At 42.0% G+C, this 25,394-nt stretch overlaps 1 protein-coding gene across 2 annotated transcripts in view; it reads right to left on the bottom strand.

The window, feature by feature from the left end:
* PHYHIPL (phytanoyl-CoA 2-hydroxylase interacting protein like) overlaps positions 1-25,394 on the bottom strand; it is a gene marked incomplete at both ends in the record, with an annotated part of 51,336 nt that overhangs the window by 14,927 nt on the left and 11,015 nt on the right. Inside the window, one exon of one of the 2 annotated variants that reach the window (XM_079535432.1) lies at positions 15,957-16,062. The exons of the other annotated variant lie outside the window; for it this stretch is intronic. Coding sequence (XP_079391558.1) covers positions 15,957-16,062 — 106 coding nt within the window. Of the gene's footprint in view, positions 1-15,956; positions 16,063-25,394 lie in introns of those variants that run through there. 2 annotated transcript variants of the gene reach the window in all.

The following is a 25,394-nucleotide window of genomic DNA, read 5'->3' as shown; positions in this document are numbered from 1 at the left end:
AAGGCATAATTTAGCTCTTTCCTCTTAATCTACACCACTGACTTCAGCAGAAATACTACATGCACTGCAAAAGGAAAAGAACGATCCCAGACACTGTGAGCACAAGTGAGTTCTTAGTACAGTTGACCGCGGTGCACTTGATGCTATAGAAAACTGTGACAACGTAAAGTTCACTGAATTATCTCCTGAAGTGTTACTTAGCCACTGGCAGAAATTGGAGGCAGAATGAATTTATGAATACAATACAAATTTTCTTGTTTCTGTATTAGCGAATTTCTCTCCTCTCCATCCCCCCCCCCCCCCCCCCCAAAAAAAAAAAAAAAAAAGAGAAAAAAGAAAAGAAGTAGAAAACCCTTACAAAGGGCTCAACTCTTCCTCCTATGGAAAACAAATGTATTCCACAAGTGGATCCCGTGAGACGTATCAGGAGCAGACCAATATCTCAATCCTGCAACTGACAGCAACAAATGTGCAGTTCTTAGCTCCTACCGAGCAGCGCCTCAACCTCTCCCCAGCCTCATTTCTCACTTACTGCTGTCAGCTAGAAGACTGAAACACTGTTTCCAAGTAGCCTCTCATTGCATGAAGAAGGCTCGCTGATTCAGCTGCTACCTGACAAGAGGTACAGTACAGCAACCGAAAGAGAAGTATTCAACATAGTCTTGAAGGTTTGCCATCCACTTGAATACTAACTCAAATCAAATCCTCATTCACCCTTGCTGAAATCGCTTGAATATCACATAGTTGAGATCTTGTGCTGATGGGTCTTCAGGAGCTTGCTTTCCTCAAATGTGCAAGCTTTCCACTCACACCAATGGGAATATGTGGTGCAAGCATGACAAAATGGACAACCAGCACTACTACAGAACTGGTTATAGCACTAGCATTTTCTCAGCAGACACTGAATGCATTCTCAAGTTAAACAGGAAATTAGTATAACTGCAAGAGAAAGTTACTGTAATTAGTAGCAGAAAAAATAAGTAATACTTCTATGGAATAGAAATTTTGGTATGGATTCAAAATTCTCTCAAGTGGGTTTGTGGGGCTATATATAGCTCTTTGAATTTAAAAATTACAAAACCCAATCATTTATTTGATACCTAAAGACAACAGTAGATACAGCACCAAGGAAAAAGCAAGAACAATGTTTGCTCCTGACATAATAAGATAGATTAGGCCTTAAATAAATGTTATGCAAAAGATGGCCCTCCAATTTAAAAAAGCAAGGACTGATGCGCAGAAGATTTGATACACATTTTTTGCAATGATGCTCATGTGCATTACTGATACGATGGGCTAGTGTGGAAACCACTAATATTTTTATTATGCTTAGAAGAAACTATCAACAAAGACCCATTCTCCTCAGGCTCACTTTCTATTCAGTAAAGAAAGATGGTTTCCTAAGCTGGACAATCTGAGTACCTACAGTTAGCTCTCTCATTTAACTTTCCCCCAAGGAACCTAGTGCTTTTCACTGAGTAGAGAGGGAGGTCACAGAAGTTATGAGCTAGCTGAAGTTACCTTTTGTGATCATTCCCTAAATTATACTCATCCATTCTCAAGCTTCTCATGATGTAACAGTATTCTCTGATACTTTGCAAGATTCCGATCAAAGAGAAAGAAGACAGAGAACACAGGAAAAAGTATTACATCGTAGTCGATTTCTGAACTCACTCAGCAAAGAAATACACATCTCAATGAGAAATAGCCCCTGGATACTTTAAAAGGGATACACTTTTCAAGAATTATTTATCTGAATTTGAGCGCCGCATGCTTCAGAGTTGTTCTAATTACTCCACTTTCCCCTCCCCACAAATAATAGGACCAAACATCACATCTGCAAGATCAAAATACGCATGCATTTATATCTTACAGAAATTAAATAATGTACTAAATTACTTAATAGGTTTAATGCAATTAATTTAAATTAAAAAAAAAATAATGCTTTCAATTGCAATCATTAAAATAATTTATCTACTTCCTCTTTTATTATTCCCATAAATAAAATTCAGATAAACCACTTTACAAAAGTAGTCCACTGCTGTTATCATTCAATATTTCTGAGTCAGTGACAATTCTCCCTTTGAATTTTGACCCACCCTTATTTTAAGACAACATTTTAGTAACATTTGGTAACATCTTTAGAAGTGCCTACAACTTGGAAGAGTTTTATTCTAAATCAACCGGCTTTAAGCAAAGTCACTTAAGGGCTTCTGAAAACTTTATTGCAAATATCTAACAATTCATGCCTGTGACTGACTGAATTGTGGAAGCCTACAGGTTTCATAAACCCAAAGCCTAGGGTGAAACCTGACTAAATGTCTGATCAATGTGCAATGGTTAGTTCAGCAAGGCTGACCTCATTGCTTCATCGAGAATAAGTTCTTATTGAATATCTTAATGCCTTGGAAGTACTTAGTACATACACTCAACTCATTCAAAACTCCAGCACTTCAGTCATCCTTGTGGCTGTCCTCTGGACCTGTTCCAACAGTTCTGCATTCCTCCTGCACTGGGGGCCCAGGTTTGGACACAGTACTCCAGATGGGGCCTCACAACAACAGAGTAGAGGGGCAGGATCACCTCCCTGTCCCTCCTGTCAGCCCTCTTTTGATGCAGCCCAGAATACAGTTGGTCTTCCAAGCAGCAAGGGTACACTGCTGGCTGGTGTCCAGCTTTTTGTCCATCTCCGCAGGGCTGGTCTCAATGAAATCTCTCAGTCTGTAATTATATCTGGGATTGCCTCCACCCAAGTGCAACATCTTGCACTTGGCCTTGTTAAACCTCATTAGATTCTCATGTGCATACTTTCTGAGCCAATCCAGGTCCAACTGAAAGCATCCCTCCCTCCTACTGTGTCAGTGGCAGCACTCAACTTGGTGTCATCGCAAACTTGCTGAGGGTACACTCAATCCCACTGTCTGCCTCACTGACAAAGATGTTGAAGAGCACTGGTCTCAAGACTCCCTGGGGGACACCACCCATGACTGGCCTCCACCTGGGCATAGAGCCATTGACAACACCCTGGCTACAACCATCCAAACAATTATCTGCCTAACAGTCCAGTCACCTAGCCAATATACATGACAGCAAGCTTACAGTACATGGGTGGTAGCTGGCTCTCCTCAGCACTTGTTGACTGCAAGATACATTTTAAAAACAAATTTTAATTAAAACGTGCATTTCTCAGCTGCCAAAAGAGAAACAGGGCAATAAGAGATGTAAAAGGCTCTAAACCACCTTCAAGCTTAATTTAAATATCACTTAAAAATTAAGATGAACTATACATACACTTAAATATACTTAAATTTACATATAATGCATATGGACAGTTGTAAGAAATTTCAGATTTTGAGAGCTAGTTACTTCACCAGATTCACTACTGTAGAAGCAAATCGATTTGTTGAATGTATTTATTCATTCAGCATGTGAGCTCTGTATTGTTAGGAATCTATGAATCCTTATGAAATTCCTTATGACCATACTTAGGCCTGCACACAGGCCTGGAGTGTGGACTATTTTTGGAAGGATGCTATTTCAGTATTACAGCTCAGTATAGTCTTGCTAGAAAACAAGGAGTGACAGTTATTTGCACATAGTTTCTCCCTCTGTAGATTATTAAAAGGATGGGTTTTGGAGCAGGAAGGGATCTGGAGTTTCTTATAGTATGAGGTTTTTCTCTTCTGATGAGTAAACAAGTACAGCTCTCTCTGAGGCTGCGGAATAGCCTACGTCTCCAAGACTAACAATGAAAGAAAACAGATCTAATAGGTGAAGGCATACTGACTGTATGACCCTGGAAAAATTGCTTGGGGACAGATTCTTATCCAAGTTACACTGCTCTAGGTCACTGGTTTAATTGCTCCAATGCTCTTCATCTAACAGCGTAACCAAGGGCAAAGCGCTGCCCTTAATCTTCTACTGCTGTTAATATTAATTGTGTATTAGAGAAACAAGCGGCCTTTTGGACATGATTTCTACTTTCACATTTCACTGAGCAAAACAGAGAAGCAAACAAACACCAATTAGCTGATTTTAACTGATTATTAAGAACCTCACACTCATACATGTTTTACCTTATTCTTATTTGACTGGCAACAACTGGTGCCATTTATTACAGCTGCATCTTAATTAAAAACTAAAACATGTTACATATCTCAAGTTAGGTCATGTGAGTTCAAATCTAGCAAGGAGAGGCAGCCTCATATTCACATGAGTTTTCTTTGACCTGCCAGCTTGTCTGAAAACTGCAGCTGACTTGATTGTATAAGAAATTTCATTTAAAACCCACATTCCTTTCAAGCAAAGCGATGCCTACAGAGAAAGGCAAAACTCACCGCTTGATGGGTAGTAGGAAGAAGTCATGGCTGGGGAACACAATTTTACAAATTATTTTACTTGGGAAAGCAGGGAGCTCAATGTGAGTGGGCTTTTGTGACTCACTGGATACACAGGCAGTCTGCAGCATGAATGAGCATTTCTTTACTTCAAAGCATTGGTAATTGCTGCCTGCCTTTCACATGGATAGATTTGTAAGAAACAGAATCTGACTTTGTTTTACACCAGTTTTTGCATTTTAACTGTGATCTGAACTGTTACATAATCTCAGTAGTTGAGGAAACTTGACTCCAGCTCATCATTTTCCTGCCCTCATGGTATCTGTAATGGACAGCTCATGTAGGTTCTCTGATGCCCAAATGGAGAGGAGAAAATTCAAGGTGAAATCTTGATATAATTGAGTTAAAAGAAATGTACAACAACTCTGAATAATCAGATTCAAATCCACTGGAAATCTGCAGACCTCAATAGCACCCAAATTATTATTATTTAAAAGCACAGCTTCTCTTATGAAGTCTTCTGTAGTCTTATCACCAGCTATCATATAGTTCTTGGATTGTAACAAGGAATCAATCATAACCGTGCTAAGACAAAATGAAATTACTTCCTGGAGAGGAATAGCTGCAAAACCTAACACAAATTCACTAAGCCAACAAAGTCTCTTTGGATATGTTACTCAAAAATGATTCATATTCAGATTCATTTTTCATTTCTGGATTTAGAACATATACAAGCATTGTAAGTAATATTTTCCAATTCACGCTCCTTACCATGTGAGCTAAATATAAGAAGTGTTCTAAGACACACTGAAGGATTTAGGTTCACTGTACGGTCTTTCTGCTTTCATCTCAAGCACTGCACACTTGAATTAGCACTGACAGCCTCACCAGACAGCCTAGGTAGTTTGCTGATGCTTTGCTCAAGGAACCAACCCAGAAACCAGCTGAGCATTACAGTATATATAAAAATAGAAGGAAGAGAATCAGTATTTCATTTTTCAGATGTAGGACCTAATTCTGTCTTTCCTGCACTCAAGGAGCAGCTGAGGTCACTTAGTTTGTTCAGCATAGAGGAGACTGAGGGAAGGCTTCACATCAGCCTACAGCTCTCTCATGCAGGGACTGGGGGGAAAGGCTCTGATCTCTTTGGTGGCAGCAACAGAACCAGAGAGAATGACATGAAGCTGCATCAGAGCAGGGTCAGGTTGGGAGTTACGAAAAGGTTCTTCCCCAGAAGTTGGTCAGCCCTGCAAGAGGCTTCCAAGGGCAATGGCCAAAGCACCAAGTTGCTGGAGTTCAAGGAGCATTTAGACAGCACTCTCAGACACGGGATATTAGTTTGGGTGGTCCTGTGTGGAGGAGCTGGACATTATGGTCCACGCGGGTCCCTTCCAGTGTAATGTGGGATATTCTAAGATTCTATAATTCTATTAGCTTATTCAGTTGGTTGATGTTCCAGAGGATGGGGTAAAGCACTTCAAAGACAGAGGAAAGACTTGTAGTTTCAGGTGCCTCCAGTGCCTCCAGCCAGGAGAGAGCAGAAAATAAGGTCTACTTATGGGCAGAGCTGAGAGAATCCCAATAAACTGTGTATGTATGAAATCCTACTGCTCAAATTTGTCCTTTAGAGAAGGGTAAGGTGGTATATGTGTCACCAAAGAACATGTGACACTGACTAAAATTTCAGTATGTTCCACAAGCAAAGGACAACATTTTAATGTAATGCAATATTTGAGAAGATAGGGGTTTTCGGCTCCTGTGATTAGAGATGCATCTTCAAACTACATTGAAAGTTTAGAGGTTAGTAATTTATCAGAAACATCACCATTCTGAAATCCATGTTTACTACTATCTAAAATATTACATTATCAGCATAACTTCCATCATAAAAGTATATCATATTATCAGATATTCCTTAAAAATAGCATGGAAACAATCTGCTACATACTCTATTCTTCACTTTACCCCTTAGTTTGTATAAACTCATGTATAATTTGCTTGAGATTAAAATAACCAGAGACAGAGTATGAATCGTTCCACTGATGTTTGTTATATTTACAGTTATGGCTATCCAAGACGGAAAGAGCCTTTAAACATCTTTTCTTCCACCTGATTTCAAAGTACATATGTCTTCAGCTACAAGTTCAAGCAAACTACAAAACAAAACAAAACAAAACAAAAAAAGATCTTTCTAAAACTTTATTTTCCCTAGCCAAAACTGAAGATAGATGAAATCCAGACAAATTGAAACTGGAAGAGAAAAATTCCATATTAGACACACATCTGTATGTGTAAGAGTGGATATATACAACAGACATTAGGAAAACACAGCACTTGTAAGGTCTTGATGGCACTGAGTTATGAATCCAAATTTACTTCTACGCAAAGTTTTCTCAAACATAATAGAACAGCTCAGGGAATAAATGTATAAATGTATGGAATACCTCTGGCAGACAATTCTCACAACTAGAGTATATTCACAGACAAAGCATAACATGGGAATTCCTCAGACCATGTTTCTCTGCCTAATGCTGCCAGCTGTGTCTGGCTCATTGAAGAAATAATCTCTAGACACCACTCTGTACTTGGAACTGAGAGGGCAACTCTGATAACAGTTACTTCCCCTCGTTCTGTAGGAACAAAACAGTAACACTGAACTAGTTTTAAGGTTTCCCCTTTTTTGATAGCAGCTAGAACTGCCAAAGCTCAAAGAAATTGTTAGGTTATAAAAACAGTATAGCTAATCATTGCTTTTGAAAACATCCACACAAAACAGCTTACTCATTCAAGCATACATAAAAAAAGAACATTCTGTGAAAACAATAAAATAAAATGGATTAATGATTCAACTACAAACACCACTGCGAAAATTGATCAGCTACAAACACTACAATGAATTCTAAACAAACCTTCTGTGCTGAAGGAAACACTTTCAAGGTCAAATAAAGGATTCTTCACTGTATAATGAATATAGCGTGGAAATCACAGGAATTGAGGTTGGAGCAGAGCTTTCTTCTGTTCCAATATCATAAATATTTCATTTGTGCTACTTTGCCATGACACTGGCATGTTTTTATAAACATATCATGGATTGACAGTGTAAATGGTGTTTTTTCAAATGTTTCTAAATATTTGGAAATAGTACTCTGGTAGGAACACTTCAGACTTCTATCAAGACACAAGAAAACACAGCAGATAATTCAGATAATCCAGAATTAGAAACAGCTTTCCAAAGTCACATAAAGCACACAAGCCCATGTATGCTGGAGCATGGCAGACATACCTACAATACAAAACAGACAAAGAACAGCAAGCCCAGACTGCACAGACTTTAAGAGATTATCTCCTCAATTCTGGTTAAGGACACTGACACTACTTCAGCATTACAAATGAAACTGAAATCTACCTTGTGGGTAGATATAGTTGGGGACATCAAACCTGATATGTAGAGGTCATGAATAGTAAGAGATGGAGAAAATTACAGGGAATGTGTAAAAGAGGAGATCTTTGAGGGGGAAAAAGGGGAAAATTAATGTGGCAGAGAATACTCGGTAGGCAAATCCAAGGTCAGGAAGATAAATTTCAGCCAGCCTTTGGAGATAATTTAAAATAATGATGTCTGTCAAAGCAATTCAAAAGTGAATGAAGAAATTCTAGACATCTCTATGTAAGAAACATGATAGTCCCTCTTTTCCCTCCTTTGTGTGAGAAAACAATCTTCTTCCTGGTCAAGAATCCATGGCTCTGGAACTAGGAAGCTTATTGGAAATGTCCTGTAAAAGGTGAAGCACACAATGATGTAGTTATACAGGCATGACTGCAGGGTAACTGAAAATTCAGAGAAGTGAGCTCAGAAGACAGTTTACCAGAGGTGTTAGAACTACCAGATTAATTAGTAGGCTGAGAAGAAAACTGCTACATACAATTTGAGATAGAAGCTGAAACAGACAAAGGAGTTACTAACAGCTTAACTTTTACTCAAGAAAAACAGCTTTTGTATTTGAGATTGTCCAACTTCATAAATGCTGGGGGCAGTAGAATTTCTCTTCCTTAAATGATTCCTCCTGCCATTGCATTTACTAAAAACTTCCAATCTGCAGGGCTGAACATTGGCTTGCAAAGAGGAGACTGACACATGTCAGAGCATGCAAGAAGCTAAGGAGTCTAATGGGCTATACCATGGAACCCAGGGCTTCTTCAGGCTACATAAGCACCTTTATGAATGTTCGGAAAAGAGAGATCACACTTCTGTACTGCAGATGATACTAAAATGACCTGGAAACACAAATCTTGGAGAACAGGCTGAAAGTAATAAAATGGATTCTAATACAGAATAAATAAAATGCATCTGGAAATTATAATTTGAAAGAAGAGAAAACACACGCACACAGCAAGGACATTTGTGAAACAGTAACGGCTAAAGTGCCCTAGTTATAACAGCAGGTGGAAATTAACTACAAAGAACATAACTTTGAGTTGCAACCTAGCAGTATCAGCATATAGCACTAGGAGAGGACAGTACTTCTCTATGTGGATTTGGTATAGTTACACACTAAGAATTTCAGTTGACTTACAGAGGATCTAGAAGAGTTTCAATGAACAATAATTAGCTCAACCAGGGGCACAAATAAAAGAGCAGACAAGATTTGGACAGCTAGTCACATACAGTTTGGTCTTTAACAGATAAAACAGTTAATGATCAACCACACAGACTTGCAAAAAGCACTAAAAGGAGATGAGGAAGGAGGAAGAAGGAAGTAAAATGACTCTAGAAATTAAGGAACAGTAAGGAAGGATGAGAATAACTGCATTTCTTGACACAGGAATGTTGAATAGTCAGTTTCCAGCAATGTCCAACTAATTAGTGGCATCATTGCTTATGACAGAAAACGATAGTACAAAATTCTTGCAATAGTGAGGTGAAGTGAAAGATATAAGCAAATCATTAGTTTTCTTCTCTTACATAACTCTAAATATCATTTATGAGGACTTCCAAATAGCTGCTTGCCCCCATTTAATATTACTCTGTATCCAAACAGTACAGAACCTCATATATGAAAAATTGTGACTCTTGCTAGAATGTCAATGGTAAGTATTTTTCCTTCTAACGCTACGCACAAGATTCTAGTTCCTATCTGAAGCAGCAATATTACTTGTCACAAAATAAAAAGAGTCACCTTTGATCACTTGATGCTCTATCAGTTAAGAAGAAATTTCATAGGAAAAAAATGTTTATTGGTTGGCTTCTATATCCTTTAAATTCTAGAAAAATTATGCATTTTCTATTTCGAAAAGTGTGTGTTTAATTCTCCAAACTGCAGCTGGGGAGAGGAACAATAGTTACAGTAATTACGAACAACGACTCCTGAACTCTGTGTCACAACTGAGTGTCACAGTTACAGGCGTCTCTCTATTATTATCACTTGATATGAAAACATGGGTTATTTATGTCTATGCTCAGAACTCTCAGAGTTAAAAATGAAATAAAACCCAACAACTAACTATGCAAGTAGCACCATTCGGGACACTAACAATTAACGTCAAACTTGGACCTCTCAGCTGCCCTTCATGTGAGAGTCTACCTAGAAATTCAGCTGTTTCCTGTCTCTGAGACTTACTGGATAGCGTTTCCGAAACAGCTATGATGATGCTCCATAATGCTAAGAGATGGATTTGAAGAATGGATTCAGAGGCTAAATGGTGTCACTGTATCCCTTCAGTTCAAAAGGAAAACGTGTACATGATTTGGCCAAGAAAAAACTTCTCCCATCTACAAACTACAAAAATATGTTGCAGAACACTCTGGTAATCCAGCATAACAATAAACTTCTGAAATAAATACGAAAACATGAGAGATCCTCAAACAATAGGGAAATCCAGAGACGCAAATAGTTTACATAAGACAGAAATGACATTTATCTTGTAAAACACTAATGTAAGATTTTTAGACTAAACAGTTTTGATGGTCTCAAATGTTTGGATGGGAATGAAACTGATTTATTCAACTGAAACTGGCCAAGACACCAATTCCAGCTGTGATCCTGATAGTTGTATACTGTGTTCACATAGTGGAAACGAACACAGGAAAAAACAACTTTAAAGCACATTAGGAAGACTGTATAGTTTAAGCCATCAAGAGGGAGAAACATCGGAATGAAACATACTTGAATAACCTTAAATTGGCCCCTTTGTATGTTCAGATTATGACATAGACTTTAACTGCATGATTACATACTATTTTTCTACACAAATTCTGACTCATTCAGCATAATGAATAGTATGTACTTAATGAACTACTTTTCTTTTATCCGCTGTTCACCATTGTTCAGTAGTTCCAGGACTTATTTGCTACACATTATTCTGAGTCTGCCCTGAAGACAAAATTATGAACTTCATTGCGGACTTTTCCAATCACCTCATGGGTTTTCCAGGCTACTATGGTGCTTGGATACTTAACAAATATTCAGTAGTTTATTTTGAAATCATCTCTTGGAGGGGAGGCAGTCATATCACTTCCATTTTACACCGAGAAAACTGAGGCACAAAAAGGTTAAGATAAACAAATACTGACTTTCAGTACCTATTTAAGATGGTTAATATATCCTTTGTTAAAGCATTGAGCACTGTGTTACACACGTTCAAAATCTCACTCACTCACTGAAATTAGGTGCCACTGTGGACTTGCAGTATTCCTGAAAGCCTCATTCCTTGATATTAAAATCAAGCAAGCAGAAAAGGAGGAACACAACAAGTAACAATCCCCTTTGAAAATTAGGTAGCTCTTGCTCAGTTTCATGCAGAAGGTCTGGAATAGCCTTCAGGACAGAACTAAAATTGCTTTCTCCATTATTTCTTTCCCTACCTTTCAACATGCCACTCAACTTAGCCAGTATCCACTGTATCACATGAAGTATCCTATCACCATGTCAGTTCTGTCTGCAAAGAGGATGACCCATCATGTCTGCAATTTCTTAGGATTTACAGAACATCAGGAAAAAAAAGGAAAAAGAAAGAAGAAAAAACACGTAGAATTCTACCCATAGCTTCACCTCAGTTCTCATACAAGTAACGTATTGGAACACCTAGGTACACAAGCAGCCATCTCTCTGTACCGCTACCGCTACCATCTCAGCTAAAGGGCTGACCATCTGCCATGCCAGACTGTCATCCTTCAAACAAACAAACCCAGAAAAGGGGTGTCATGCTTTGCCAGTAGATTTTAGATATCTTTGCTGGCAAATGAACAAGAACTACAAGGTATACTGGGATCATGTCTGGCTTTTGAAGATTGCATGCACTCATATGTATTGACCTTTGTCTATGAAACCGAAGGACAGCTACTTCTATACTGTTTCTTGAGTTTGTTTGCATCTGCCCCTCTTCACTGTTCAAGAGTCCTGTCTTTCATTCCTAAGGCTGCCAGTGGAATCCTGGCCTCTTCACTGAGCAAGACCCAGTTACATTTACTTACTTCTAACCTCTGCTGTCTGTACTTCCCTTTCCACATTCTCATACCTTGTTTCTTCTTTGCAGACAGGTCTCCAGGTTTACTTTTCACGGGCTCCCATTTCTAATTCCACTCTCTTTTATCAAACCCATCTAATCTAGGTGAACATCCCCTCATCTTTTTTCCCAATTTTACTTCTCTGTGCATCCCATCAGAATTTGGATTGCCTCCCTTGCTCCTTCATTTTCTTTTCCCATTCTTCATTCAAACTCATTCTTCCTACCTCTGTTCTCACATTCAATCTAATCCTCACAAACATCTCCACCTCTTCAGTTTTTCCTGTTCTTCCACCCCTGCCTAGCCACAGCCTGTCTCTACTAGCTCCAAGGCCATGTACCTTCTGGACCAGTTCTTCTCCTCACTCCAAGCCTCCGAAGTTCCAACACAGTTGTTGAAGATTTGTTACTCTGCTCTTCTTTCTGCACATCCATAGGTGCCTTCTTCTTTCCAGCCACCTCTGCCTACTATAAAAGCAGACGACAGTGGCACTGCTTTCCCTCAGGCAGGATGCCAGCAGCTGAAGAGCAGTATCTGTAGGGGGAGCCCTGCACAACCATAACGTGAAGCTTCACGAAATTCAGATGTTAAAACCTAAGACTGTTCTACCAAGTATCTGAAAAGGACTGGTTTTTAAAAGGTTTATAATTTTACGCTGTTACATATATTTCCATAGAACCGGCCTGTTCATGACACAAAAATCATGCATCTACTAAAAGCTTAAAGCCTAGGTGGGGATAATACAAAATTTATGAAATTGTCACTAGAATTTTTAACTCAGCTCATTCTTTCTTGGCCTAAGTTCACAGAAACTTGGCTACAACATCTACATATGGCAAAGGGAAACAACACGAAAGATGAACTCATCAGAGTTACAAGGAACTAAATGTTAGAGTGTGCAGCAGACATATAAAAAGCTGTACCAGTAAACTCACTGAAAATAAGGAATGATAGATATATTCATAGATCACAAAGCATGCTAAAAGTAAGAGCTAATAACCAGCTTTGTAATGTTGCTTTCCCTTTAAGCCAAACCTTACCAGATGTTTTTATTTAAAGATTTCCAAAAGGCATGTGTTTGTTTCATTTTGTCTGAAATTGTTAAGTTTTCTAAATGGTCTGATTCATTATGAGAGGTGGTGGTGCTTGAAAGAACATTGAAACAACCAGAAAAAAATACTATAAAGATATGAATCATAATATCATTAATTATTTGCTCCAATTCCTGGATTTCTGGCTCCTGCATTTTCCACCACAGGATGCATAACCCCATTTTCCGAGCACAAAATGTTTCAATATTAATTCCCTCATCTTAAAAATACAAGGCAAAATATTTTTGGTCTCTGAGAATCACAGAATCACAGAATTGTAGGGGTTGGAAGGGACCTCCAGAGATCATCGAGTCCAACCCCCCTGCCAAAGCAGGTTCCCTACAGCAGGTCGCACAGGTAGGCGTCCAGGCAGGTCTTGAACATCTCCAGAGAAGGAGACTCCACCACCTCCCTGGGCAGCCTGTTCCAGTGCTCCGTCACCTCACTGTAAAGAAGTTCTTGCACACATTCGTGCAGAACTTCCTATGCTGCAGCTTATGTCAGTTTCCCCTTGTCCTGTCTCCACATACCACTGAAAAGAGACTGGCCTCACCACTATGGCTCCCACACCTTAGATATTTATAACCTGGATCAGGTCCCCTCTCAGTCTTCTTTTCTCAAGGCTGAACAGACCCAGTTCACTCAGCCTTTCTTCATAGGAGAGATGCTCCAGGCCCCTCGCCATTTTTGTGGCCCTCTGCTGGACTCTTTCCAAGAGATCCCTGTCTTTTTTGTACTGGGGAGCCCAGAACTGGACGCAGTACTCCAGATGAGGCCTCACCAGGGCAGAGTAGAGGGGGAGGATCACCTCCCTCGACCTGCTGGCCACGCTCTTTTTAATGCACCCCAGAAACATCCCAGAGAAACAATGCCTGTAATTCTAACTTAAATGTGCTGTAGAATTTATCATGGTTGAATTTGTAAGGCTATCATTTTCCTGAATGCCTTCACTGTTATTGCTGGAGAATAAAGGGCATTTTCCAAAGGTTAAAATCTAGCTTATTTTTAATTCACTACAGGTAATATATTAATTCTAATTGCAAAACTTTGACTGGCCTTGGTGATACCAGCACACTACCTTGAGAGCTAACTCTTTTACAATTAAGACATCCTAAAATAAATTATGATACAAATGCACTAACTAAACTCATGTGCACAGTTTGGGATCTAAATGGGTTGCATATGCATTTCCATGCTTATCTAGAAAGATTAATGGCCAAATCTTTGCTTGCTTCTTTTTATGATCCCATTTAAGCAATCTTTTTGATACATAAGTGCCACCTGTAGGAAGTACTGAAGTATGCTCAAATACAATCGTGTGCCAAGTAAGGCACCAAGTTGCATATTTTGTATGCCCAATACAGGTTTCTCTTTCAGAAATTCAATCCTTCACTGTAAGAAGCAATGAACCTGTATGACAGTGGCTTACTTGATGAAGATCAGTTTCTAAAGTCAGAGCTACAGGAATAACACTGCTTTGTAATGCAGTCTATTCAAATGAAAATTCAAATTAAAAATGAAAAACACTACATTGTTTCCACTTGCTGGTCTGTATAACGCTATTCCATAGAAATCAAGCAGTGCTTAACTATGCTATGTCAAATTAAATAGTGCCTGCAAAGGCTAAAATGGAGTGCTTCACCACAGTTACCTAAGGCAGACAAATACTAAGGAGTGCATAACTTATCTATTTCCATTTCTTTCCAGAATCAGTAAAAAGAAGCTAACTTGAAAAAGTGTTCTAGCAAAACAACAGTCTGGCCTCTACCACACCATATACACCATTCAGTTTCTCTGTGTAGCGTGCTAAGCATGAATGGATGGAAGTGCAAACGCTACCTCAGATCCAACGCTGACAGAATCCAGTAATTTCCAAAGCCACCATAAAAATAATTATGAAAAAGAGTTTCCAATTCCATAGCAATTTCTTTGATATTTCAAGAGAAATGGGGAGCTTAAAAAATTAATTGCTTCAAGTATTAAGCAGACCTTCATCAAAGAAGTAAAGAATTTAAACACAAATAATTTGTTAAAAAAAAAAAAACAACAGTGATTGAGAAAGCTGGACTGTTGCCATAAACGTTACCTACAACAGTTACATTCCATAAATGTATCACAACAAGGAAATAGTTTCCTCAGTTCAATGATCTCACTCACTGATGAGGTATTTCCATCCCCCAAGATATTTACCAGGTAACACTGTCAAAGCAGATCACATTAAAAAACAAGAAGTTATTTTTGATCACACAGACATACACAGATGAGAAGAACGGCCCGATAAAAGGACAGAAACGATACTCCGCCCTCCTACGGAACAATTTTTCATTGTTCTGAACATCAGTTTAGTCTACTAGGTCGCTGCTACTTGTGCACGAACGACGCGCGTTGAGCGTCGCCGCTGCGATCGCCCTCGGCCGCTGCCGTGGGCGCGGACGGCGGCTCAGCCCCGCGCACAGCGGCCCGCTCCGTGGCCGCCCCCGACGGCGCCCGTCGCGGCGGTGCTGTCCGCGGTGCTGAACCCTCCGCGGCCCCGCTCCGCGCCCAGCAGCGCCAGCGCCGGCAACAAGTTTCGCCACCGGCGCGCGGCCCTCGGCGGACGCGCCCGCGCGTGCCGGGCTCGGGCACCGCCGTACGGCACAAAGCAGCTCGGGGCTCGCGGCCGACAGAACACCGACGCGGCCGCCGCTCCGCCTCCGGGTGCGGGCTGCGCGCTCCGGCCCCGCGGCCGGTCCCGGCGGGGCGGCACGGGCCGTGCCGTGCCGCAGCTCCCCGCCAGTACAGCCGCACTGCCGCACCGGGGGGGTTCCGGGGCGCGGCGGCGCGCCCTCCGCTCCCTCCCGCAAGGCGCAGCCTTCCGTCCGCCTTTTGTTCTCGGCGCGGGAGGGCGGCGGGCGGGAGGGCGCGGGGACATCCCCCGGCAGCCGGGCTAACAAAGGGCCGCACGCAGAGGCGATTAACTCGCCTTACGTCCGCCGGGGCAGCCGCGGCGCGCGCCCGGGAATTACCGCGCCGAGCCGCACTCACCGTCCCTCTCGCAGAGCTGGATGGCCTCCAGGCTCAGGTTCTTGATCACCTCCTCGCAGGGGCTCGTGGGGCTGCCCACGGCGTGCGCCAGGCGCGGAGCCTCCATCGCGCCCCTCGCCGCTCCCTGCTGTAGGGCTGGGGCTGGAGCTCGGGCGGTGCAGAGCCGCGGCCGCGCTTCCCGGCGCCGCCCGGCTGGCTGGGCTCGGCGGAGGCGGGCGGCAGCGGATTTGTCGCCGCGGCGGGCTGGGGAGGGGGCAGCAGAGAGGCGCGCTCCTCGCACCCCGGGCGCCGCGTTTAAAGGGGCCGCCGCCGCCGAGGCGCGACGGCAGCTCGGCCGGCTCCCCTCCCCCACGCCCTTACGTAACGCCGGCGGAGCGGCCCCGTGCCTCCCCGCTCGCTCCCCGCCAGCTCCTCGCGGCCCCGCGGCGGGGACCGCTACCGACGGCCGCGGCCGCGCGTGCCCCAGGGGCCCCTCGGGAGGGCTCCGCTGCGCTCCCTCAGGCTCCCCGCTGCCGCCTGAGGCTCCCGTCCCGAGGGTGCCTGCAAGCAGGGAGGCACCGGAGTGCGGGGACAAGTGCCCGCGGTCGCTGGCTTCCCGCGGGGAGCGCTCGGGGAGCACGTGGCGCCCAGCATGGCGCGGAACTGCAATGCTGCGTGCAGTGCTTTGAGCCTTCGGTTACACAAGGGAGCTGGAGAAAGAAATGTTGGCCATTGCTAAACCGAGAAGGATATACGTGTCAGGACAGGGTGCAGGAATTAGTCATTCCTGCCTGCCTACCCTGCACGCGTTCCTCCTGCACTCAGTGCAGAAATTACCAGAGAGCACCAACACCATCGCTACCAACACCATTTCCACCAGCACGACTCCTAACAATGCTATCCCTATCAACAGCACCCCCACTGACCATCCCCACGCCAACCCTGCCCAGCCTTTTGCATGAAGCTTGATTCATTCCTATCAGAGAGAAGCAATTTCATCTCAGCTAACAGCTTCTGCAACAAGAACTGGGCTCGAAAGGAGAAAATTTAATTGGAGAGCAATGATAGAAGAACCCCAAACTGCCAGAGCGCTGCACAGCACACATCTATGACGGCCCTGCTCCCTCCCCATAGGCCTTGGTGGAGATGAAGGCCAGGCCCTTGGCAGCACAGCGTGCTTTCCACGAGAGTCAGCTCTGGGATGGAGCACAGCTGGATAGCCTGTGTCCAGAGAAGCCAGTGTAAGCCTGTATCCTGCCTTGCAGTGCACTAAACAGCCCATCAACTGCTGTTTCACAAAGTCACATTTGGCTCCATGTAGCCACTGATAAACTGCAGCCACTGGCAGCACACAGAGTAATGTCTGTGAGTCCCTGCTGTGAACCTGAGCTACTCCTGGTCTGCACCTGCTTGGTGGTGCCAGGAGAAACCCAGTGTTTTTTCTGCTCCAAAATGACAGCAAGCTCCACGCATGGCTAAATGATGGTCACAGAGGTGGATTTCTACCCGAATGCGGGATCATCCTGTTCTTGATAAAGGATCCTAGGGACACTAATCTGAGGAAATGAGCTCTGGCATTACTGTGCACAAAGCCACAGCCACGAGCTGCTATCTGAGAGAAAGGAGTAGAATGGAGCCCTGGCTGGCTCGGCACTTTCAGAGGTCTGTGGTGCAGGATAGGGAGAAGTGTGACACTGAGTGCCCTTCTTGAACTGCCTGCACTTTGCTCCCTCCCTGCACTTTGCTCCTTCCCTGCCTTGCTCACCTTCCATTTGTTCCCCCTCTTTGTCTCTCTCCTGTTTTTTCATCTCAGATGAAAATGTGTACAGCAGTGTCAGGCAGGGGGAAAATGGAGTGAGTGGGAAGGAAACCTGAAGGAAAATGAAAGGAAAGCAGTAGCAGACAGGGAAGGAGTGTGAGTCAATGGGGAGGTGGGAAGGGAGAGGAATATATGAATGAACACACAGACAGAATGAGGACAAACGGAGAATACGAGAGAGGAGAAATGGAAGTGGGTGAGACTGCATTCATCAGGTTTAATTCTGGCCCTGACAAGCATTCATTCCCTGCACAGAAGCAAACCCTTCCTACTCAGTGCTGCGAACATTCTTAGCACACCGTCATTCCTCCATAAGGCTGGGTAATTTCTGTTTGATGACTGAAGGTGTGTTTAGTCTCTCGGCGCTGTGTTTCACGTTCGCTCCTTTCCACAACAATGTCAGATGTTGCAGCAGCTCACAGAGCTGCGTTACTTATTTGCCAAAACACTGCATAAAGCCTTTCTAAACCAGACATCATTGCTGAATATTGAGACAATTTGCTTTTTTAATATTATTATTCTCTCTGCCTCTGTTTTGTACATTCTTCTTTCCCCTGCTTTTTATTTTGTGCTACTGAGGTTGAGTTTTTAAGAACTGGTGGATTTTGCATAGGTCTTTGGAAGCAGACAGCCTTAGGAGTGTTTCCATTCCTCCAAGGCCTCTCATTTCTCAGCTGCCTCTTGGCAATAATCACTGGTTGAGCTGCATCTATTCACTTCCCCAGACCACAAGACTCTTTTTTCTGAAGAAAAAACCAGTTAATCTACAAACAGTGGCAGACTTCTGTGGAATGGTGCCGCAGAGAAACCTATTCCACAGCTCTGCTCTTCTACAGCACAAAATGAGCCAGACCTGCCTGTGACAGCATTTTGCAGAGTCACTCCTCTGACACGCTTCCTCCAGCCAACAGCTTTTCCCATCACCTGGGCTACACAGAGACACTTCTTATAGCTCAAATTGCTCGCAGACTTCATTCCATTTACTGTACTGGAATCACTCGGTGATACCGTAGATATTTCAGTCTCAAAGCACACGGAACTATGCCTGTGGTCCTCTTACCTGAAAGAGCTATACTCTGGCTGTCTCCTGAATGAGGAATAGTGCTATCTGAGGGACAGGTTGTGTCTGTGCTCAGGGATGACAGAGCCTCAGCTATAATCAAAAAGTTTATTCTGAGATGGATTATCCTTGACAGTGTTTAGCAAAAATGTCACATACCACAAATATGGGTCAACATTATATAATGGGAAGGCTGCCAATGGCAGCAGAATATTAGAGACAACAGCGTCATGTGTCTAGAACTGCAAATGCTTACGATTTACCACAGCAGCAACCTTTAGCACATTCAGCAGTAGATAAATAGGGTATTACCAGTTTCTGTAGCTCAACAAGAGTGTATCTATCTGTCATCACAGCAGACTCGTGCAAGCAGAGAGCAGCAGCATTTTCTAACACATTACACCTACCGGGAACACGAGCAGTGGCACACACCCTGTGCCTGGCCAGGTGCAACAGCATTGGCACAAAGGTCTCATTGCAGGGCTGCCATGTACAGCAGACAGGCAGAGCCATCCCCCGCAGAAGCGCACGGCTTCTTCCCTAGAAGTCACCACCTACTACAAGTTCAGTCCTGCCACTGTTATTTAGCACCCCATTTGGGGAAAGCTGCCCCAAAGCAGCATGGAGCAGTAAGGCAACCACATTGTTCTTATTTGAAAACACTTTCACAGTTCACACTAGCAGGATTTTATTCACGAGTTGAAAAAGAAACCTCCTTTCTCAGACTTCAGCAAGAGTTCCAGCTATTCCTTCCCATTTGGGAATAAAGAAGACTTATGTCATTGCTCAATGGGCTGTGGAAACAGAAGGCAGAAAGGCTACAGACATGGCTTTCAGAAAAGGAAAACAAGGGAGAAAAAAGGCCGCCTTTTTTTCTATTAATATGTCACCTTTGAGAAAAAAACATTAAAGGACAGAAATATAGAAGGGTCAAAAATACCATCCAGTATTTTGGATCAGTCCTAAAAGGAACATTGACTAAACTTAGCAATTAACTCTTGAAGTTTCTTGGAGAAAATACTCCATGGTTTCACAGTCATTCTTTGTCTTTAGAGGACACTGCAGTAGAAAGACACATACTTGTAAAGGATTGTGTGCAAGATATTCTTGAAACACCACAGGACTGAAGAAAATCCTCACAGTAATGACAGGAAGACAAAAAAAAAAAAAAAAAAAAAAAAAGAAAAAGATTTAAGACCCTCCAGTGAAAGCCACGACTGTGCACAGTTAATGTGCAGTGTGACACAGCTTCCTTTTCTACACTAAGACATTGATGTATGACAATTTGGCACACTAGGCTCAGAATCTCGCTTGGAATTTCTTTGCTTTTTCTCAGACAGCATAGCAAGGGCCCCCTCAAACACTCAGACAGGGAGAGTGATGGCAACAGACACCCTTTTTTATCTGGGAAAATCCAAGGCAAGCAGCAGAGAGCTCCTGAGCGAGCCTTGCTCCCTCTCCCCCATCTCTGCAGGGTGAGCAGTGCAGCCAGGCACCCTCATGACAGGCTGCAAGCCCTCTTGCAAGGGATCTGCTGCTTTCTTCCCTGATGGTGCTAGAGATGCTGGGAAGCCCTCATAATTTCTGGGAACTCTCCGGTGAGATAAATACAATAGCTCATACAGCTCCAAATGTCTCTCCTCTCTTAGGAAGGCTTCACTGCATTCAGTTCACGCATTCAGGCTATTCTTGCAAGGCTCTAAAGCATATTACAGAACATCAAAGACAAAATTCTGAGGTAATCTTGTGACTTCTGGTGCCATGGGGCACACTCAGGAACCTAGTTTTTTGTATAGCAGGGATGGAATAGAATATGTATGGGGAAAAGCTAGTCCGCTACGCAGGCAAAAAGCCCATCAATGAGAGAATGAGGCAACTCTGGGGATATGCAAGAGAGGGTCACAAAATTAGCACAAACAGGGCAAACAAAGTTTGACTGTTTTCCCAGTCTCCCAGGACAAGTATCAGACAGTGTCAAAAGCAACCAGCTCCAAAACAAACACAAGGAGGTGGCACTTGTTAGACTTGTAGAACTGCTTGCCAAAGGAGAACGTCAGTGCTAAAGTTTATCTCAGTTCAAGGAGAGGCTGAAAAGAAATCCTTTAGAACTACTAAAAGCACAAGTGATTCAAGGTCCCTAAGCTGAAAACAATTAGAGGCTGGGGAAGCATTACTGAGGAGCATGCTTATCCTGCTCCTCATCTTCTCTCAACATCTGTGTACAACCATTGCAGAAGATGGACTTGCTGAATGTTCAGTCTGACCCAGCACATCAAGGAACTGCCCTGCTACCTGCCCCTTTATTCCCCGTTCCCCACCTCATCCCCATCCATAAAAAACACTTCAAAGAATGCCACTCTCCAGCTGTACCATCTGGATTTGCAACTCCCAACCTACTCTGAGCAACATAAACAGTTAAAAGAAAACATTCCTCTCAGACTAATGGAAAAATACCAAGCAAACTATCATTTTATTAATGATATTTATGGCGCTTTCTGAATTTCAGTTTTCACATCTGCTTTATAAAGCCCAAATAAGCATTTAGAAAAGACAGACTATGTCACAGATAACTGTGATGTGTTTCTGGTTTCATAACATTTATTTATTGCCTAATGAGCGCCAAGTACTGTTAATGTTTGGCCATTATCATTTATTTATTTGTTTTTCTTTAAGTTTAGCCTCACTTTATTAGATCTATAGTATCTAAGGGGAACAACTAGAACTTTTTATATTTCCTCTCTTGTCTTTGCTGCTAATCATGCTCCTTACTTCAATATCATTTTCACATTTAATTAGTGATTTATCCTCCAAATGTTGAACCATAACTTGACCTTCAAAGGATACTATTGAGTGCATACCCTTAAAAATGCTGACCTCTATTCAGATTTAATTTCTGTCTATGGTTCTGTGGCCAGCCTGTAATACCTTTAAATGAATTTTAGCCCAAATTGACTTGAACCAGTATTTCCCTTAAGAAATTCCGCAGTAGAGCATCAAATGTCTTTGTAAAGTTTTGATGCCTGTCTGTACTCTACCAACTTGTCATCATCTTATTAAAAAAATAAAATACATGCAGGAAGGAATTTTCTTATTACGGTTTACTTTACTGTAGCACTGGAACCATGCTCTTAAAACAATAATTTTCACAGTTACTCTTAATTCAATTTTTAAAGACTTGCGTCATGCTGACACTTATTTGTCTCCTGATACCTCCTCAATTCCCTGTGATATTTTAACAACTAGCTGTTCCATCACTTCTATAAATACCCAAAGGGACACCTCAACTATATTTGTTCAAGTGATGATATTTCATTATGTACTTCTTAGTTACTTTTTCCTAGCAGTTCACAATTACATAAATGATTTCTTAACCAAGTCATTATTCAAAGTTTAATCACCTCCCCAATAAACTTTATGGCAAAAGTCCAATCAGTTTTACTGGGAATAAGAACTGGCCCCAAAATTTATCTCCCCATTACAAATTAATTACCATTAGTATTTTCTTGGTTAAGTCATTTTGCTGTATTGTACCTTCAGGACTTAAAACAGCCTCTTCACATTATCTTTAACCTCTTGGCAACCATTTCAGTGTATCCTTTGCCTGTTCCTATTTTTCTCATGTGTACTATATTAGAATGTGAAAGCCTATTTTGGTGGCCATTCAGTTTTCTTTTTCCAGTGTAGTTAATATTTTACTTTTACTTGTTCAAGTAGCCCACAGTGACTAATTCCTTTCTTCAGTATTTCCCATTTTCACTGAAACAAGATACATTTCTGCTGGCTTTCTGCTACAGTATCAAGAAGTCTTTCCCACAGCCCTTCCCCTTTCCAAAAGGGCTTTCTATGATTATTTTGAATGGTCCTGCATATTAGATTTTCCTCATAATACTACACCTCTTCATTGGATGACATAGAAACTCCTTCTAAACTCCTTTCATGAAGAAGGTAACACATAAAAGGAATAAAGAAAGTCTAAGTGAGTGATTCTTCAATGTCATCTACCAACCTAGTTTACTTACACCTACAGAGCTTTAGGCTTGTTTTGCATAGACACAGAAGATGGTCATTCCAGAATAATCCTGGTGCCTGCCAGTTTTTGTACCATCAAGGCTACTGTGGCTCAGGTGATGTGGCAAGACAGGAAAGACATCGTTGTCTTATTCCCCACTGCTGCTGTGAACAAAAGCTAATTAACTGCTAAGGAAACAGAAGAAAAATTACGCTAAATGAATGAGAAGGGGAATACCCAGATGTTCCCTCTCATTGGCTCAGAGCCTAGATATGTAGTGGGACTAGTCTTATATTTCATTCACTTGACTCATAGTCACTTACTACTAGCTCTTATATTCTCTTTCAGACCTCTGATTAAGTTCAGCATCCACAATTAGAATTTCACAAAGAAACGCATTAAAAACAGCAATTAAGAGCGGTGTTTTACAAGTTTTTGCTCTTATAGGAGTGTATGCCAGCTTCACCAGCCATATCCAGACAGATAAAATAGGAAGAGTACGCAGACAATAAAGCAACCACAACTTTATAGCACTGTTTTAACATTCACCAGTATTTGAATTAAACCATGTTCTGCTCTGAGCAATATCTTATCACCATTACTTGTGTTCTGAATATATGACAGCCCTAAAGGATGCTATTTATTTTCATCATTGCAGTCTTTACAGGCTTGTTCCAAAACTGTTCAGTGAATGATTCCCTGCTCCTGGTTCTTATACCAGGCCGCATAGAAGGACAGGTGCAAAGACTATTGTTAGCCAAAGGGGTTTCTTTGCCTTAGGATCTTTCCACAGCCAGTTGGGAGAGGTAAACTCCCAGACAGCGTGTCTCCACCAGAGCTCCTTGTAGGTGTGCTCAGTTGCCCCCCCAGAAGTGCTTCCTCTTGATTTTACAGAAAGTGAAAGAGAAAAGCATCCTGAAGCTAAAGCTAGTCTTTGTGAATGCTCCCCCCCATAATTCTTATATATTCATAACAGCCACCATTGATAACCTGCAGGATACACTGTAATGAGAAACGAGAACAGCAAACAAATGTGGCTAAAGCTGTGCCTCCTATGCTAACGTTAGCCTTCCTAAAAGCCTCTCAGCTCCCTGTCCAAAGTTCAGGGGCTTAACATACATCACACACTTGCAGGGACAGTGCTGGCTGCAAAGCAGGGCAAGCAGTCATTTGTCCAAGCACAGCTGGTGCCTGATGGCAGAGATCTGACTGTGGCCCTGTGTGATGGAGCGTGGGTCTGTCTTCTGATTTGTCTGAACACAGCTAATCTGTAACCTGCTGAACTCACATCAGAAGCTTGTCATCTGTAGATCTGTTCTAATTTTCTTTTCTTCTTTCACTAATTGCTAACCTGGTATCTTGCATGAACTCTTCTTACCTAATTTACTACAGTTATTCCTCTGTTTTTCCCTTTTAGTATCAGTATTTTTCATCTTTTTCATCTTATTTCTTTCTTATTTTTCTCCGTTTTTAGGTTAACCGTGTCTAATCTCATCTGTCTCAATGCCAACTTCTAACATTGATTAACATATCTCCACATAAATTCAGTGTAGCCACTGACAGTACTTTAAAGGTTTGAACACATGACATTCACCTGCTCATTTCTGAGTGGGGAGGAGAAATGAGGTAGAGAACAAAGAAAAAGTCAAGCAACTGTTTTCAACGTTGAAGATGTTCTTTTTAGTGAAATTAGATTTACTGGTGTTTTGTCCTTAGTGTGACTAGTAGCTGCTAACAATAAAGCTGTCTCCATGGATTTTATCAGTCCTGTAACATATTCCTCGTCATGCTGTGGAGATATGAATTTGCATATAAGTGACAGGAAAGTTTTAGAATAGCAGATCAACAAAAGTAATTGTATGAGATGGAGCTACAGGTAGGTTTAGAGTTTAATTGCTAGTCACCTAGATCAGTTCCACCATTTTGCTCTGGCAATAGCTGCACTGCTACAGTATACTTTCTTAATTTTTTTTTTTTTTTTTGAATGTTCACTACCCTTTAAAATACATTTTATAGCCATAGCTACATCAAATTAATTTAGAGGTTGCACCAGCCTAATTATACACACCTCTAAAGTGGTACAGCTGAAGTAATACAGAAACCGTAAAAGAAAAATCACTTAGAAGAACCCCTACTTTCTCTATACCACTAAACACCTGCCAGAACCAAATAAGCCCTGGTATGAATATTGAAACTTGTGTGTATTTTGTGAGCAGAGCCAAATGTTTCTTTATAGCCAAAAATCTAGAAACATACTACTATCTGTGTATTTACCTTCATAAAATTGATTCAAGTGAAGTACTCAGAACAGATATATATGGCACAGAGTGACCCAGAAGACAGGTGGAAAACTGATATTCTTCAGCACTGACCAAGAACAACTCACATTTGCCTAATAGGGCAATAGTGGCTGAATAATATGCCACTATGAAGCTGGGAGAGCAACTGAAGCACACATCAAGCTAAATCCAAGGTTAATGAGATTAGTAGATATCAGATCCACAGGCTATCTATAGCCTGATCACTAAGTCCCATGCCCTCAGGAGTTAATAACAGGCCTATTGCAACCAC

The sequence above is a fragment of the Tetrao urogallus genome (assembly GCF_951394365.1).
Source record: "Tetrao urogallus genome assembly, chromosome: 5".
NCBI lineage: Eukaryota > Metazoa > Chordata > Aves > Galliformes > Phasianidae > Tetrao > Tetrao urogallus.
This window is presented reverse-complemented; position numbering and strand designations above follow the sequence as displayed.